The sequence below is a fragment of the Sander vitreus genome, chromosome 2, assembly GCF_031162955.1.
Source record: "Sander vitreus isolate 19-12246 chromosome 2, sanVit1, whole genome shotgun sequence".
In the NCBI taxonomy this organism is placed as follows: domain Eukaryota; kingdom Metazoa; phylum Chordata; class Actinopteri; order Perciformes; family Percidae; genus Sander; species Sander vitreus.
In genome coordinates, this window is record NC_135856.1 from 13202695 (window position 1) to 13218531 (window position 15837).

The window sequence follows — 15837 nt, forward strand, 5'->3', positions numbered from 1 at the left end:
CTCTGAGTCGCTTCCTTTGTTCTCTCGAAGCATTGACAACACAGCTGATTGGTTAGCCTCTCCCTGTTAATACACATGCTAGAAAGAGGTTTGCTAATGTTTTAAAGACCACGCCGAAATATTAACTCTGACATTCTGGTTCTGCTTTGGATGCCGTCAAGCGGGATCTCCGATCGTAATCAGTCCTTCACTGACCAATCAGCATTCATTAGCAGAATGCTAGCGTGTTATGGGCAACAACGACTCAACCTTTAAGAAATCGAAAGGACACAAGTACTCGTTCATTCAACTTTTGACCTATAATCCATGTTGAACTTGCAAAACCTACAATCAAATCTGAGATTTCTCAACGACAATCAGGCGAAAGAGACAAATTTAGCCGTCTAGCTCCATAGAGTCCCATTCATTTAGCACTGTACCGTGATCACCCCCAGTGGAACTCTGGTGGAACTGCAACCAAAGTAGGTACAATGGGGCTGAATAGGGAGTGGAACGGCTTTCCGTAGACGGGCTTTGGTTGTACTATGTCTGGACATCTTACCGTGCCAAGGTTGCAATAAAGGTTTCCTAAATGCCACATTTGATGTCAGCTTACTAATTGATTGCGGGTTTTGTGTAGATTTGGACTTTTATACGTTTATTCCACTTTGTTTAAACAGCGAAGTGGCGAAAGCCTAGTGACGAGTCCATAGCAACCAGTTTGTGTGTTGAATATTACCCAGAGTGCCTTGCTGAATGGTCTCAATATTTTATTGTTTTATTTCATGTGAATACTAGTTTACTAGAGGAGTAACTTAGTATTTGAAGTAATGCAGTAATGCAGGAAGTGTGCATTTAGTTTCCAAGCTTATTTTCTTTCCACAACAATGTTAGTGAGTAAATCTACTGAAATGGCCACCACACCATAACAGAGGAGTGTGATGCGTCAGATGAGAATGTAGAGGTTTGGTTTCATATGTCATAGCTGTAAAAAACAAACAAACAATGAAATCTATATGTATCTGCCAAATGCAAACCAGTATAGAAGGTATTGATAAATGTTTGAGGGAGGGTCATTCCTTTTTTCCAAATTGTTTTGGAGGGTCATAGAAATTTTGTTACTGGTGAGGAGAGGGTCATGTCTTTTTTTGATGAAGGTCCCAGAACTTCTCTGGTGGCCCCTTAAATAAATAATGAACAGTCCCTTAGACCATTGTGAAATGAACCCTATTATCCTGGTTACAAGTGAGTGATTGTAAATACCAGGCCTCAGTGATAAATATGAACTGTTCTTCCACATTATGAGATATCTGAGATCATATTTGAATTTAAAGCTTTGATCTTTAATTATAGTGCCCTCATCAGGCCGGTAATTTCTGTGGATAGCTGGATTTGTGTAGCAACTTGTCAGCCACAGTTACAGCCTTTTATCAAAGCACCAGTATCAGGCTAATCAGTGACATGGTATACTGTACCAAGAACTATCATCATCACTTGGTCTTGTCAAAACAAAACGTCTTTGTTTAGAATACAATGTTTCCTCTTAACGTTCTGTGGCAGTTCTCCATACCAGAACTGTCACTTTATATATATTATTTTCAGACTTTGCATGTAAGGTAATGATATATGGAACGTAATTTAGCCGGCAGCTGCCGGTTACAGCGTTCTCGCTTAATACTGGACCAATTTCAAAGATTTTTGTTCACATTATTCACTTGGACACAAATGCATGGGAAAAGAGGGTCCTTTAAATAATTTGTTTTTTAAAAGACAAACAGTCAAACCATTCAGCCTCCTTTTTCTTATGTTAAACAGTTATTTTGTATACAATTGTTTCTGTATTACTGTTTATGTCATATTAATGTTTAATATGTGCGCTTGTTTATGTATGCACCAACCACCAAGGCAAAATCCTAAGTGTAACTTACTTTGGCAATAAACCTGATTCTGATTGTGATACTCACCAGAGTAAAGCCTCCATTCATCAGCTCTGGAACAACTGTGGAAAAGGACATCAAAATGTATAAGAAACAAGTTATCTTAGTGATCTGAAATAAGATATGTATCTATAGCATGACTTAACTCTGTGTTAACAAAGCAATGTTTTCACAGCCTAGTTTGTCCATAATTAGAGATTTGGCTTGTCTGTATCTTGTATTGTGAAATTGTAGGTAATATTAAAATGGATTAAAAAAATATCTTTATCTGCCTAATTAGTTTTTGCTGGTAAATATAGTATAAATATAGTAGTTAGTCAAAAACATGTCGTACATTTTACAATGTGGTTACCCCAAATTCCAGTCTCAAACATATACAAACTAATTCTATTAACTCAGTTACAGACAGTTACGTCTTGTCAAACTAAATAAACTGAATTAAATTACCGCAAAATGAACCTAGAGGTTAATAACACATGAGCACCGAGTCGACCGTTCTCTGGGACATGTTTTCATGCTAATCGAATGCGACCAGTTTTAGCGCAAAACGGTAATTAGCTTGTAACGCTAGTCGTCGGGGCATGCTAAAGTAAAAAGAAATCACTATTTCTATACCACTAACAAGGCTCCAAATAGCACCACACTTCCACGGTAGCATAATGAGGGTCCCTACATGTAAACCGAAGCATTGAGAACTTTGTAAGTGTACAGACAGTTTATTAAAAACATAGTTTATAAAGACAGTACCATTCGGTATACAGGCAGGCGCCATCTTGGGAAAACAGTCATGACCAGTCGAACGACGAAGGCTGTGCTTGAGCTATGTTACTGGTTACTGGTTACGGCGTTCGAGTTCGACTTTGTGGTGAGAAGCTCCCCGGCTGCATATGTGTCCTTGAGCAACATTTGTGTGTACATCGGGTGGCACGGCACGTGGCTCATTGTTAGCACTGCTGAGTACTTACTTGAATACATTCCTCTTATGTGTAAATGTACTTGGCAAATAAAAATAATAGATGGAATAGAATAAAACCTCCGACCTCCATGTCAAGTGAAAAAAATTACATTTAAAAAGAAAATCTATTTTGGGTAGGCCACTAGGAACTAATATCACTGTATAAATCAGAATAATACAAAAGATCTCCCAACTACAAACTTGTATTGTATTTCTCTTTGATACTGATACTACTATTTAGTACTTCTAAAAACACTAACAGCATGTGCATTTGAACTTTTTTGAACTGGTTTCACAGTACGTAGAATTTCAACACAGCCTTCCGTTGGCTACGTTGGAGTTTTAGTAACTAGAAAAGCTTTACATGTCTCAAATATTGATTTTGGTGTTGAGTCAACCGGTGGGGTAAACAGCGTGTTGATGCGTGTGATCTGATTATTATGAAACTAATTTAAGATGAAGATAACACTGTCAAGATCAGGTTGAAATTTGATGCAACCTTCTGTCCGTTTTGATTTTTGTCAGAAGACAGAGTGGTACTCCTTCTACTCCTTTACCTCATGGCTCAGAGTGTCTTGGCTAGACACTTCTACATCTATGCAGCGAGGTAACAAGTTAAACTTGGCTGTCAGCAAAAACAACATTGGCAGATGGGGCTAAGTCATTCTTTAAAGGCCTTTAAAACTTATTTTCTCAATCAGCTTCTTGTATCAGTGATCCTGTTCCTGCATGACCGCAGTGTTTTCTGCCATATCGGGCATAGCCTTTGTAATAGTCAGACAAAACACTGAGAGCTCAGAGGACAATACATGTATTTGGCCTTTATTTAATATGGTTTAACTTTCTTACAGGGTCAAAACTACCGTAAACTAAAGTCAAATCACATCACATCACATCTGGTCACTTCACACGTCCCTCGTAGCCTGGAGGTTCCCGGAGTCCCGCAGAGTTTTCAGGTAGAACCAGACCAGTTAATGCCATGTCACTATCCAACCCCAGTAACATTAGGCTATGTGTAAGTGCTGTGCATAAATGCCCTATATTCATGATGCAGAATTGCTTCATAATTGATTCCATAATTTCATGCAATAAATAAATAATTTATTTGATGTAAAGTTTTAAACAGATTTGTAAGATGTAAACGGATTTGTCCCATACAGTACAGGAATATACTGATGTAAAACAAGTAGAAAATGAACACAGGCAAATGAAGGGGTTGTAGCCACTAGTGCGTAGTCCGTTGTTAATATTTTCACGTTTCCGTCCCGGAACTAACGTTCTCTGTTTCTCGCCATGACCCTCTGGGGGCTCCGTACAAAACAGCTGAAGTCAAGTTAATTAGAATAGAAAAGGGGCGGCCTCTAGCTCACCCAGTAAGAGCGTTCGCCCCATGTAGGCTGAGTCCTGCAGCGGCGCGGGTTTGAATCTGACCTGCTGTCCTTAGCTGTGTGTCATCCCCCATCTCTTGCCCCCTTCTTTCCTGTCTATCCACTGTCACTATATAATAAAGGGAAAAGCCCCAAAAAGAAAACCCTTTTTAAAAAGCCAGTAGTTAACACGTATAAATAAAACTTTAATTTTAAAAGAAGAAACCCTTTTTTTGTTTAGGTGTAAGTTCCCTTGTTTTGCAGCAAAGCATCAACTTACAAATATCTTTGTGTATATTATAATATACTCCTGTTACAATCTACAATAGGTCCATGTTAATTAAATGTTAACACTTGCATCAGGTGAATTTCTGCACATTTGAAGTTAAAAAGTACTCAGGGTTTCTGCGTATTATCCGACAATAATTTGTTGGCTAGGTTTTAAAGATTTTCATTGCTGTACAGTCTCAGAAACACCCTCATACACACCTTATTGTCCACCATATGCAGGAACCATGAGTACTGTATGTGTGACCTCCTGCAAGCAGAGGCGGGCACACACCGGTTTGTTTAGTGTGTAGTCAAATGAGCGCGCTCTTCTCCACAGTCACTGTGAGTGGATCGAACACTGGTTGAAAAGGCATCGTCTTTTTCTGGCATCATCTCAAACGTAAACAGCTGAAACACTACATTTCACATACGCAGACACAATGTCATCCACTCACTGAACTCATCTCATTCACCCTTAATTCATTTACATTACACATTTTTCCCATCCTTTGTTCAATTTAGTCTACCTACAGTGAATCAAGCTCCCTCTACTCTATTCTCGGTGAATGTTAAATAAATTAAAGTAACACTTTACTCAGTGGTCCATCTCTTTTCTTCCATCCACGCACTTTTATCTTCCTACTTTATTTCAAAACGTTTTTACATTCATTAACGCGTCTTTCTCTTTAAATGTCTCCTAATTTGAATCAATTCTCGTTCTGCTCTGTTAGTCTACTTTGGCTTCTACATGAACATCTATTCCTCCTACAGCTTCCCCTTCCTGACTCCCTACTAATGCTAAAGTTACTATTACTAACTACAGCTCAATTGTATGTATTTCTTACTTTTCTTTTCAGTGTCCTGCTATTATTTAAAAAAAAAAAAATCACAGCAAACTGTCATCCTAACACACAGGCAACGTATACACACTCATCCGAACAAGCGCACACAAGAAATTAAAGGGCCATGTAATTGGGTAAAAACGTCAAAAATGGAGTGCAACGAAGATGTACGGACACACGTACAGATTCAGAGACACAGACAACTTGAAACTGAGAAACAGGAGAGTGTCCCTTTTTTGTTGTGTACGTTGCTAGGGGAGTCCCAGTTTTGGCAGGTTTGGGAGTTGGCAGGCAGGGATTCTGGCAATGTGTCAGTTGGGTGTGAAAGTGATGAGAGAAACCGCTGGGTGGGGTAAACATTTAAAAGACCGTTCTTATTCAAAACCATATAAACCACCTTATTCATTTTTGACGGTGAACCGATGAAGCCAGTGTGAGTGCGAGGAGGAAGCCACTTGATGCAAAGAAGGTTCAACAATTTAGGGCATGAACGGCGATTTCCTGCAGAAAAACTAAATCCGTATGTTTCAGAAGTCGCAGGAGCTGAGCGTGGCGTCCATGTTTCTCGCCTTGACAGTTTATGGACCCGTAATTTGGCCCTTGGTCTTGTTTAAACTCCCTCTACTCCTCCATGGCCCTCTGTCAACAGTCAGAGACTTCGGAGGTGTTGGAGTCACTTGTCAGTTTCCTACGTTGTCTCACAGATTTCTCCTCGTCCTACACAGAGAGAGAGAGAGAGAGAGAGAGAGAGAGAGAGAGAGAGAGAGAGAGAGAGAGAGAGAGATGTTTTCAGTTGTACAGCTGAAAATTTAAGGTTCCTCTGGTGTCACCCTCAAGCAACCAAAATGTCATCTCTGTACACAAGGTATTAAACAGATATATATTTACACATCGATTAAACCTTTTGATCGTCATGGCTGCTTTTCCTCATGTACCACCATCAGGACCAATCTTAAGTCTGTAGCCCTGCTACTGGTATAGCAGCAAAAGAAGTAAGACGAAAAGACACCTGCAGACTAATTTCTCGTTCCCAATTGTTCTTTTATTCTAAAAGGACGTGATAATGTTTCAACAACAAATGTGGTCGTGTCATGATGTAGAATAAAAGAAAAATTAGGAACGAGATACCAGTGCGCGTGTATTGTTTAGATTCTTTTATGTAGGCATGCACCAATCCGACTTCTTCTATACCGATTCCGATATCTCAACTCAGGATATCTGTCAATACCGATATTTCACAGACCCGATACCAGCGCTCTCTTTTTTCCCCAAATGTAAAATCTGTAAACCTCACTGCAGGGAAACAAGAGGCCAGTTCACTGTGGCACTAAAACGAGTCTGTGGCCCGCCATGACTAAATGAATGTAACTGATAGGAGAAACTAACTGACAAAATGTTATAATAACAATGAATTAGAAACTGTATTTAATATGGATCCTGTTTTCTGCGTGTGCTTACAGTCTGAAAGACTCCATTCTGGCCCCAATCTCCAGGGGAGTGGTCCTCAGGGTCCTCTGCCTCCTCCTCCTCTTCCTCCCCCTCCTCCTCTCTCACTGTGTCCATCCCGTCTTCCTCGTACTCCGTCAGACAGTCTGACTCCTCCGCTGAATGGAAAGATTTAGAGGAGAGAATTTATTGTGTGATTGACCCACCCATAAAATACCGGGGACTCCTCCTACTGTATTTCAAAGAAACAGACCAGGTGAAAGGTATGACCCCTTATTTATTACACTGATTAAATCCGATATGATCTTGAAGGAAAACTGTACATCTATAGGAGGAGACTGCTGTAACAAGAACCTTTTTTTACATGAGTGATCTTTTACCTTCTGCAGCTACGTAGCTTTGGACTGGCTCTATCCTGGAAACAATCTCCGCAAGGTCAGTGAAGTCAGCTCCTGTGCCGGACTATGAGACAAGAAATTATCATTATAAACTGAGGTATATAACTTAGATGGTAAACATGTATGTAGTTATACATCAACCACATTACATATCATTTGTGGTGTGTGTGCTATTCTCACGTCAGTTCTCTTGCTGTCGTTGTAGTCGGCTGAACGGTGGTCCTTCAGCATGTTCTCGATAATGTCGCCTCGCGCCCAGCCAGTAAACAGCAACTTTCCGTGCTGGTAGCCCACATCCTGAAGTAGTTTAAACAGAAATACTAGGTACTTCTAATAAAGCAAGTAGGCAGCTTTTTTTAAGGAAATGCGTTGCTGTAACTCTGAAAAGGTTATTATGTATTTTCTTTTAGTTTATTTGGTACATCTATGTTAAAATGTGCAGTTTGTTGCATTTTAACATTTACAGTATCAATCATCTATACTTCTTTAAAACTGTATTTCAGATGTGCCGCTGGGCTGGATTTTGTGACTATCAAATGGATTATTTAATGAACAGGGAAAAGGAAGTGCAACAGGAACACAGTTAGAGCTGATTGTTCTTCTTACCAGGCATTCACACCTTAAACAGAGCCTAGTTGTTTCAGGCACCGGTAAGACGCTACTATACAGTACGGATCTGTTTGAGTGACAGATCCATGAGTTGGAAGGCTTGTCAGACACCAGACAACTGCACAGTAGTTCATAATGATACATGAGACAGCTTTTTACAATTCTAGGACATTGTAAAAATGTCCGTTTTCGGATGTTCGTTTTCTGTTGCACGACTTAAACAACTTTTGAACGTACACGTTCCGCCAAAACAAGTTCCTTCCCGTGGCTCCGCTCGGCACTTAGCACCGCCCAAGACGATTGTGATTGGTTTAAAGAAATGCCAATAAACCAGAGCACGTTTTTCTCCCATCCCGGAATGCTATGTGGACTCGCCAGACCCTCCTCCACAGCTCTGTGGAGGAAGGTCTGCTATGCGAGACTACAATAAGGTTAACACTAACCACCATCATTACAACTAGTATGAAACGGAGGGGAACTTGGTTTATCGGTGTTTTAAGCCCCCAACGTCTCCTTTCAGGAAGCGCTGCCTGGAAGGCACTAGGATTAGGCAATGGTTATGGTTAGGGTTAGGTGCCTTAAAGTCAACGGTCACAGCGCTGCCTGGAAGGAGACGTTGGGGGCTTAAAACACCATTGAGCGGGAAATTGACTGTGCTCTCATTTGTTGCTGTAATTAAATCAAGGCATCACAATTAACGTGTAATGTTTGCAAATGCAGGATATCTCCAAATTAATAAAAACAATAAGACATGAAGTAACTCACATAGATCTCGTCAAACTTGCCGAAGTCCATAGTCTTGAAGCGGTCGATGGGCGGTCTGATGTACTCGCAGTAAGCACTCTTCTTTACGACCTCTAACTGCCGCACACAAGACACATAGGCCAACCGAGACTGGATCTCTGCCATGTCTGGCACCTGCGAAAGAGGGTGGTGTAATAATGCTACCAGACTTCACGGCTAACACCAACAGAAATATTTCTTAATCTGCAGGCTTAAAATCCCCACTGCTACATTTTGATTAAAAACTCAAATGTACTGCTCTAAATTTTAAGATGCTGAGTCACCCATCGTTACCAGTGCCTGCTGCCAACTGTACCTTTACTTTCTCTGCCCAGGGATTGATCCGTTTCCACAGCAACCACCAGCCAGACAGGCTGTCACCATAGTTACAGAGGTCTGTCTCATCTTGGCTACCCACGTCGATGGCAATGACTGTTCTGGCGCCCATGTTCCTTGCAATGTCCGCTGTTGGACGTGCAGCACATTCACCAGCATTCACACACACATACACGCAGACGTACAAACACAGCACGACGAAATCCAGCAGCAGAGATGGTAAGACAATGGATCCTGTGTTATTAAGCTTGTTTCAGGATAATATCTGCTGCTTTAAACCTTCATTTGAGGAACCCCAATGTTCAAACAGACTTACACCACAAAAATATCTTTTTTTTTCAAGTTGTCAGACACACTCCAGAGGATTTATGGCCAATTGGTGACAGAAAACACTGCGATTTAAAAAACAAAAAATAAAAAATATTTTACTAGCCAACGAGCACAAGGCTCATTGACTTGGTAGTGTTAAAAAGCGCATTCATGCAGTGAGCATTTTTGTGGTGTTTAGCCTATGCAAAGACAGAAAAACAGAAAGACATCCCACAAGCACAACGCACTGATTCAGAGTGCCAAAAACAACTACAAATACAGCTGATCAAGCACAAACTCTTCAGAGAGAAGACAGAGAAAGAATCAGTCACAAATAAAGGATGTTGATTTTACAAGGCTCTCTTTAGTTGGATCAATCTTTGAGCCCTGAAAGCACCATATTTCACGAACCTCAAGAATGAGTATCGCTTGGGACATAAGAACACATGATTCTCCATACCAAGTAGAGAATTACAATAGCTCAGTTCAGAGCTTTGTGAAATATGGTGGTTTCATCAGTACTGAGTACATACTTGATCATACACAGAGACAGACTCGGGGGAGTTTTTATCTGCGCACCATAATGAGAGCTAAACATGTCTTAGTTCTGTAAACATTACAAGAAAGTGTAATTTTTTTCTGCCGCATTTTTAAAATGCTTTCAGGTAATGAGGACGTATTTAATAGTCTGCAGACTCATTTTTCCTCTGGTCGAAACAGAACCAAATACTGATTTTAAAACTAAGCTTTAGTATAATGAACAATACTTGTAGGGCTGGGTTAAAACCATTACCACAATATTAAGAAGGCTAATTGCCGATATCAATCATTTGACAATATGACAAATGTATGCATAATCCCATAGAAAATAATCAAACTGAAGTTGAAAGCAGAACTGGTTGCAGTGCTTTGCCTTATAGTATAATAATTCTGTAAGTATAATTCCGTTTGTTTTAAATTATAATTTGCTTGGTGTCATTAATTGGACAACAGAATAATAAAATGATATGATCATATCACCACAGTATGATTCTGCTGAAAGTCAATAAACAATTATATTGTTGATTATTGCCCAGCTCTACAGAAAAGTGCTCATTTCGACATGAGGGGAACCAGACTTTTAATCTTAAAGCAGACTGGTGTCTTATGGTATAAAAAAATAGCAAAATCACGCTATGGTTTTAATATCAGGAACTTGAAAATCTTTTTTTTTAGCGTTAAATTTGATACTAGTGGTAATTCCTCCGCCCATTTTTAATTCTATACCTTTCTGACACCGGGCTGTTTGACAGACAAATACCACATTCCCCTCTTCATTGTGGTATTTCTTACAGTAGTTGAAGTGTAACCCTGACATTATATACACTTGAATCCACTCTTGATATAAGTCTAAATGCTGAATTTTCCCCATCTAGTAATACAGAATATTTCAGAGTCGGAGATTGTTTACTCACTGAGCTCACTCAGTTTTTATGTTTGTTTTTTAAATGTGGGTGATGAAAACTAAATTTGTCTTAATTGATGGTTTGAACTGGCTCCAATATTCAGACAGGGAAAACTCAGCACACTCCTCCACTACCACATCACTTCCCTTTACCAGCATTAAGACAAGCCCACGTCTGTACTTACCCAGCCTATAAACAACTTGATTAAAACCCCTCATAACAACCATCCCTGTCCCTCACTCCACCTCCCCCCTCCTCTGGGGGACAGGAGTTTGGTGGACATTAAAGGTTGTGTGTTGGTGGGTGGGGGGGGGGGCACCACCTCTACTTGCCTGGCAGGTTGTTGATGTAGCCACCGTCCATTAGCAAGTTGCCGTCTTTGGGGTCGCAGAGAGGCGGCAGGTACCCCGAGAGGGTCATGCTCGCCCGCACATAGCGCCACAGAGAGCCTGACACACCAGGGAGGGAAGGAGGGAGGAGGAAGGGGGGGGGGGGGATAACATCTCAATAATTTTTGCTATACGTTTCAGGTTAGTGTCGACACAGAACGCAATCCCAACATCAGAGGGAGATCGGACAAAGGAATGTTGCCGACTCCCTGCAAAGGCTAGGACTGTGGTTCTGCCCACCTTTACACTCTGTTGTACACCACTGCAAACCCCATTACCTTGCGCAGAGACCCTGTGTGACTTGTGCATAAGGTAAAAAAGTAAATGGCAACAATGACAGAGCAGCAAGGCTGTTTGAATCTCCAAACAGTGTCCCAACAACAGCACTTTACAGTATTTGATCATTTTAATTTGCTCAAATGTTTTGCTGTTTTTTGGTGAGCAGGTGTTTAAAATCTGACCTGGGACATTGTTAACATAGCAACCATCCACAAGCAAGTGGCCATCCTTGGGGTTGCAAGGTAAAAAAGTAAATGGCAACCATGATAGAGGCTGTTTGAATCTCCAAACTGTGTCCCAACAACAGCGCTTTACAGTATAAGATCATTTGAGTTTGCTCCTTTCTAAAGCAAAATCCACAGATAGTGTATATTTAAGCTGAAACGAACCATGATAACCTGTTGAGAAGAAGTAGAGAATATTGCAATGGACCTACTTTAATTGTCTATATGTCAGAGCAAGAGCAGCGGCAGATGTTGTGACAATGTTTGGAGATCCTTCATCGTGAACATGGCAGGGAAGCACCCAGCCTGCCCAGTCCTGCAGTCCAGCTCAGTGCCAGCAGGGGGCAGGAGCAGGACTGGTGCTGCATGGGTTGGAAGGATAAAGAGCACCACAGAGAAAGCGGAGTCGCAGCTATGCGTAGAGTATATGTGAATGCTGAAATTCAACTTTAAGGGAATCACTACCACTAACAGCTTTCCATTTGTTTGCCCTAGGTGTATTGTAACTTAAGGGCTTTATTCCACTTGTACAGGAGCTACAATGGGCAACAGCAGGATCCAGAACACACATTTCTGAATAATGATAAAACATATTTAAAAAAAACCCAAAAGAAGGTAATACATGCCATCAATATAGATTTCAAAGAAATATATTGATTGTGTAATGAAGCAAGCAAAGCCAAGGTAGAGGTGCTGCGTAGGAGAGACTGGACATGTTGCTGTAGGTAGAGGCAGAGATGTTCACAAGTCATTTTTTGGAAGTCCAAGTCAAGTCTCAAGTCTTTGAGCTCGAGTCCAAGTCAAGTCTCAAGTCTTTGAGGGGCAAGTTCAAGTCAAGTCTCAAGTCTTTTCCCACGAGTCCAAGTCAAGTCTCAAGTCTCTGTCCATCTGATCTGTCCCTAACACTGTATTGTTAAATCTTATGAATTCAAAACATGTCCTGTAGCTACCATCCAGACAGTACAGTATTAAAATCAGTTGTGGGGTCACTTTATGGGGTCTACTTAACACATCCCTCTAGCCCTCTGACCTGGTGAAATATTAACCTAAAGCTGCCTGTCACATTATATGGATACAATTATAAAGATACAATGTGCCTGTTCCCAGCATTAGCACAACACTTTGCGATGGTTAGCTTGTTACCTGTGGTGATATATGCTAAATGTAACGTCTCTTTCACTCAAAAAAATCTAATGTCGAAGTGGAAATCAAGAGAATAGTGGCAGGACCAGTTACAGAACAACATGCATCTCAGTGTCAGTCCAAATTACGCACAATAAGCAGTTTGAACTCACTGATCTAATGCAATTTATTTATTTTCTAAGTGTTGGAGAGGTTAGTGAGGCCAGCGTATCCACGGCAGGTGACAGTGCGCACGGATCCGCTGCGCCACGCATGGATGAAATAATGAAATAGTAAATAGGACTACAGTAACAGAAATATGTGCAGAATTAAGACAGTCAAGACGGCCCAGTGTTTGGTGGACCGGGTACACCTTGTTCACTTAATAGCCTACAAATCATCCACGGGATCAATTACGCATTACATGAGTTTGCCCACCCAGCACAGCATTTGTTCCTGGGGAGATGGATCCGTGCGTCCCGGCTCCTGTGCGCCATGGATGTCTGAGCCTCAGCAACCACTAACTATAAAGATACAATGTGCTTGTTCCCAGCATTAGCACAAAACTTTGCGATGGTTAGCTTGTTACCTGTGACGATATATGCTAAATGTAATGTTTCACTTTCTTAGCGTGTGAGTGACTGACCTATCTGGGTGTGTTTTGAGATGCCTGATGAAGTTCGACGTTGTTGATCCGGCATCATTTATCTTGGTGCCACACACCTTGCATGTAGCTGTTAGCTTACTGCCTCTGTTTACCAAGTTATTGAAAGCAAAACTAATGACAAAAGGCACAACTCCGGGAGGACTTGGTGTCGCCATCGTCAATGTATTTTTATGTGTGAGTGCGTGCACATAAGGCATAACGCATGCGTTACGTTGCACATTATGGCAAAGGGCAGGGGACATACAGCTCGTCATACTTTTCCCCAACGTATATGCGGCAATAAAAGAAAATAGAAATACATGAATACATTTAGATTTAAAAAGCAATAATTGCATGAAAACATGTTGTTGCCGAGTCTGAAGTCTTTTGGGTCGAGTCTGAGTCAAGTCTGAAGTCAGCTGTTTGTGCGACTTAAGTGCGACTCGAGTCCGAGTCTCAGACTCGAGTCCCCATCTCTGGGTAGAGGTGACTGAAATGAAACAGTAGCAATTTCACAAGGACCTTCTCATGGGAAACAAGGGGAACAAGCTGTCCAAAAGACAGACACATTTAGGCCCACCAAAACGCACAATGATCCACAAAAACAGACAGATGTGATGTTGACACGGTGCAGCCATTCACTATCTCCAGTAAATGTCACCTCTAACACTATCAGATTTCATTGAAACGAAGCACGCAGTACTGTCTGGTCTCTACACCTGATCTCACACTGAAAATCCAGCTAAATCAAAACCACTTTTTGATTTTCGTTTGTTTTATATCAGGCAAGCGGAGCTACCTGCAAGTTAGTAACTGCATTTTTGTAAAAATTTATCAAAATAAGCCAGTAGAGTTGTGCATTAAGACATCAGTGTTTACAAGACACATCCAGAACTTTATAGTTAAAAAAGGAGAATGTAAAAGTGTATCAAATATACATAGGGGGCCAGAAGAAGCCAGACCATCATTCGTCTCTCTATGACCCATAGATGTCCAGACATGCATGGGCAAAACCTCACATCTACTTAGAAAGCCAGTCAGCGGTTATATTCAGAGGTGGCGCCAAGCTAACTGAAGAAAGCGTGCTGTGTGTGTGAATCAAAAAGCCAATTGGAGTTATAGATATATGGCCAGTGAAAAATGAGGCACTGGTTGGCTCAATCCTAAGACATATAGTGGATTTATTCTTTCCTTCCAAACCATGGGCTCCCAATGTCCACCTGGTCAGGGTGGGGTTAGTTACGAGTGAGAACTTGGGAGGGAGAGGACAAGAAAGAGGAGGAGGGTAGCCGAGTGGTTGATTGTTGACTTAGGGGATGGGGGAGGAGGTTTTGGTGAGCGGGTGTTTAAAATCTGACCTGGGACATTGTTAACATAGCAACCATCCACAAGCAAGTGGCCATCCTTGGGGTCGCACAGGGGAGGTAAATAGGGGGTGTAGGAGGCGCTGGCTCTAACATATCGCCAGACGCAACCTGTCGGGAAATGGAGATGGAGAAGGAGGAACACATCAAATATGGGCCGGACTCAACATCACAGATGGAAAAAGAGAGCGAGAAAGACAGAGAGAGTACAGAGAGAGAGAAGAAAGCTGAAAAAGAGAAGAAGAAGGAGGGAGAGAGGAAGACATGGAGAGAAAGAAATGCCCGCAACATAGAGAAGAAGAGTGCAAGAGGCTGCAAGGAGCAGGACAGAGAGGAGGGGGAATACAATGTCAACAAAATTATTTACTTATGCCTACGGCTTCTAACCAAATGCAGTACATTCTAGTACGAGGCCAATTTCAAATAAAAGCATAAGAATAATATACTTTGTTCAGAATGATGACAAGATACCAAAATATCAACACAAAAACATAATAAAACAAAAACAAACACAATTACTAAATAGTATAAAAAAATAGTATTAGCGTTGTTAGATGACTGGTCCGACGAGCAGGGTGGGAGGAAGACAGGCAGAGAGGAGAGAGAGGGTCTGTCGATAGAGGCCGTCCAAGAAGTGCTGTTTGGCTGTTTTGCTGTTAAGTCTTGGTAGTTTTTCTCACTTGATAAATGCAAACTTATGACCATTTGTATCTTACACCCATCAAAACGGCGTACAATGACTGGAGCCAAAGTGACATATTTAGAGTAGCACCACGCTAGCGATGTTTGACAAAGCACACCAGAAAAACTACATAAAGCACAGAATGGTGATGAGTGAGGGAAGCAGCGTAGGATGTCATTAAGGAGCAATGAGGGAAAAGCAGAGTGGAGTGTTCTGGATCCTACATGTTGACACAGACATACAGCAGGAGAGGAATCAGAATTTGGGGGTCAGCGACTAGCTACACAGTTATTATGCCTATGACATAACCTATGAGCAGCTCTGTGATGTCTCTCTATGTGCAGAAAGACCTGGCGTCAGGGATAACTATAGGGCATAATCTGGGAGATTTAGAAACGGATGTGATGAACAAAAAAATATGAAATATCTACAGATTTATCAATTTAGTGTATGAA

The 15837-nt window shown here is 41.2% G+C and overlaps 1 protein-coding gene across 3 annotated transcripts in view; it reads right to left on the reverse strand.

The window, feature by feature from the left end:
* Window positions 1-4423: 4423 nt before the first annotated feature.
* The window catches only part of pnpla6 (patatin-like phospholipase domain containing 6), a 37832-nt gene continuing 26418 nt past the window's right edge, over window positions 4424-15837 (reverse strand). For 2 of the 3 annotated variants that reach the window (XM_078278830.1, XM_078278839.1), the window contains exons 30-36: window positions 11009-11125; window positions 8903-9051; window positions 8569-8721; window positions 7375-7491; window positions 7177-7258; window positions 6809-6954; window positions 4424-6067 (exon numbers count right to left, since the gene is read on the reverse strand). In XM_078278830.1, the coding sequence (XP_078134956.1) occupies window positions 5993-6067; window positions 6809-6954; window positions 7177-7258; window positions 7375-7491; window positions 8569-8721; window positions 8903-9051; window positions 11009-11125 (839 nt within the window). In that variant the 3' untranslated portion in view covers window positions 4424-5992. Of the gene's footprint in view, window positions 6068-6808; window positions 6955-7176; window positions 7259-7374; window positions 7492-8568; window positions 8722-8902; window positions 9052-11008; window positions 11126-11529; window positions 14812-15837 lie in introns of those variants that run through there. The other variant, XM_078278848.1, reaches the window with a different exon arrangement.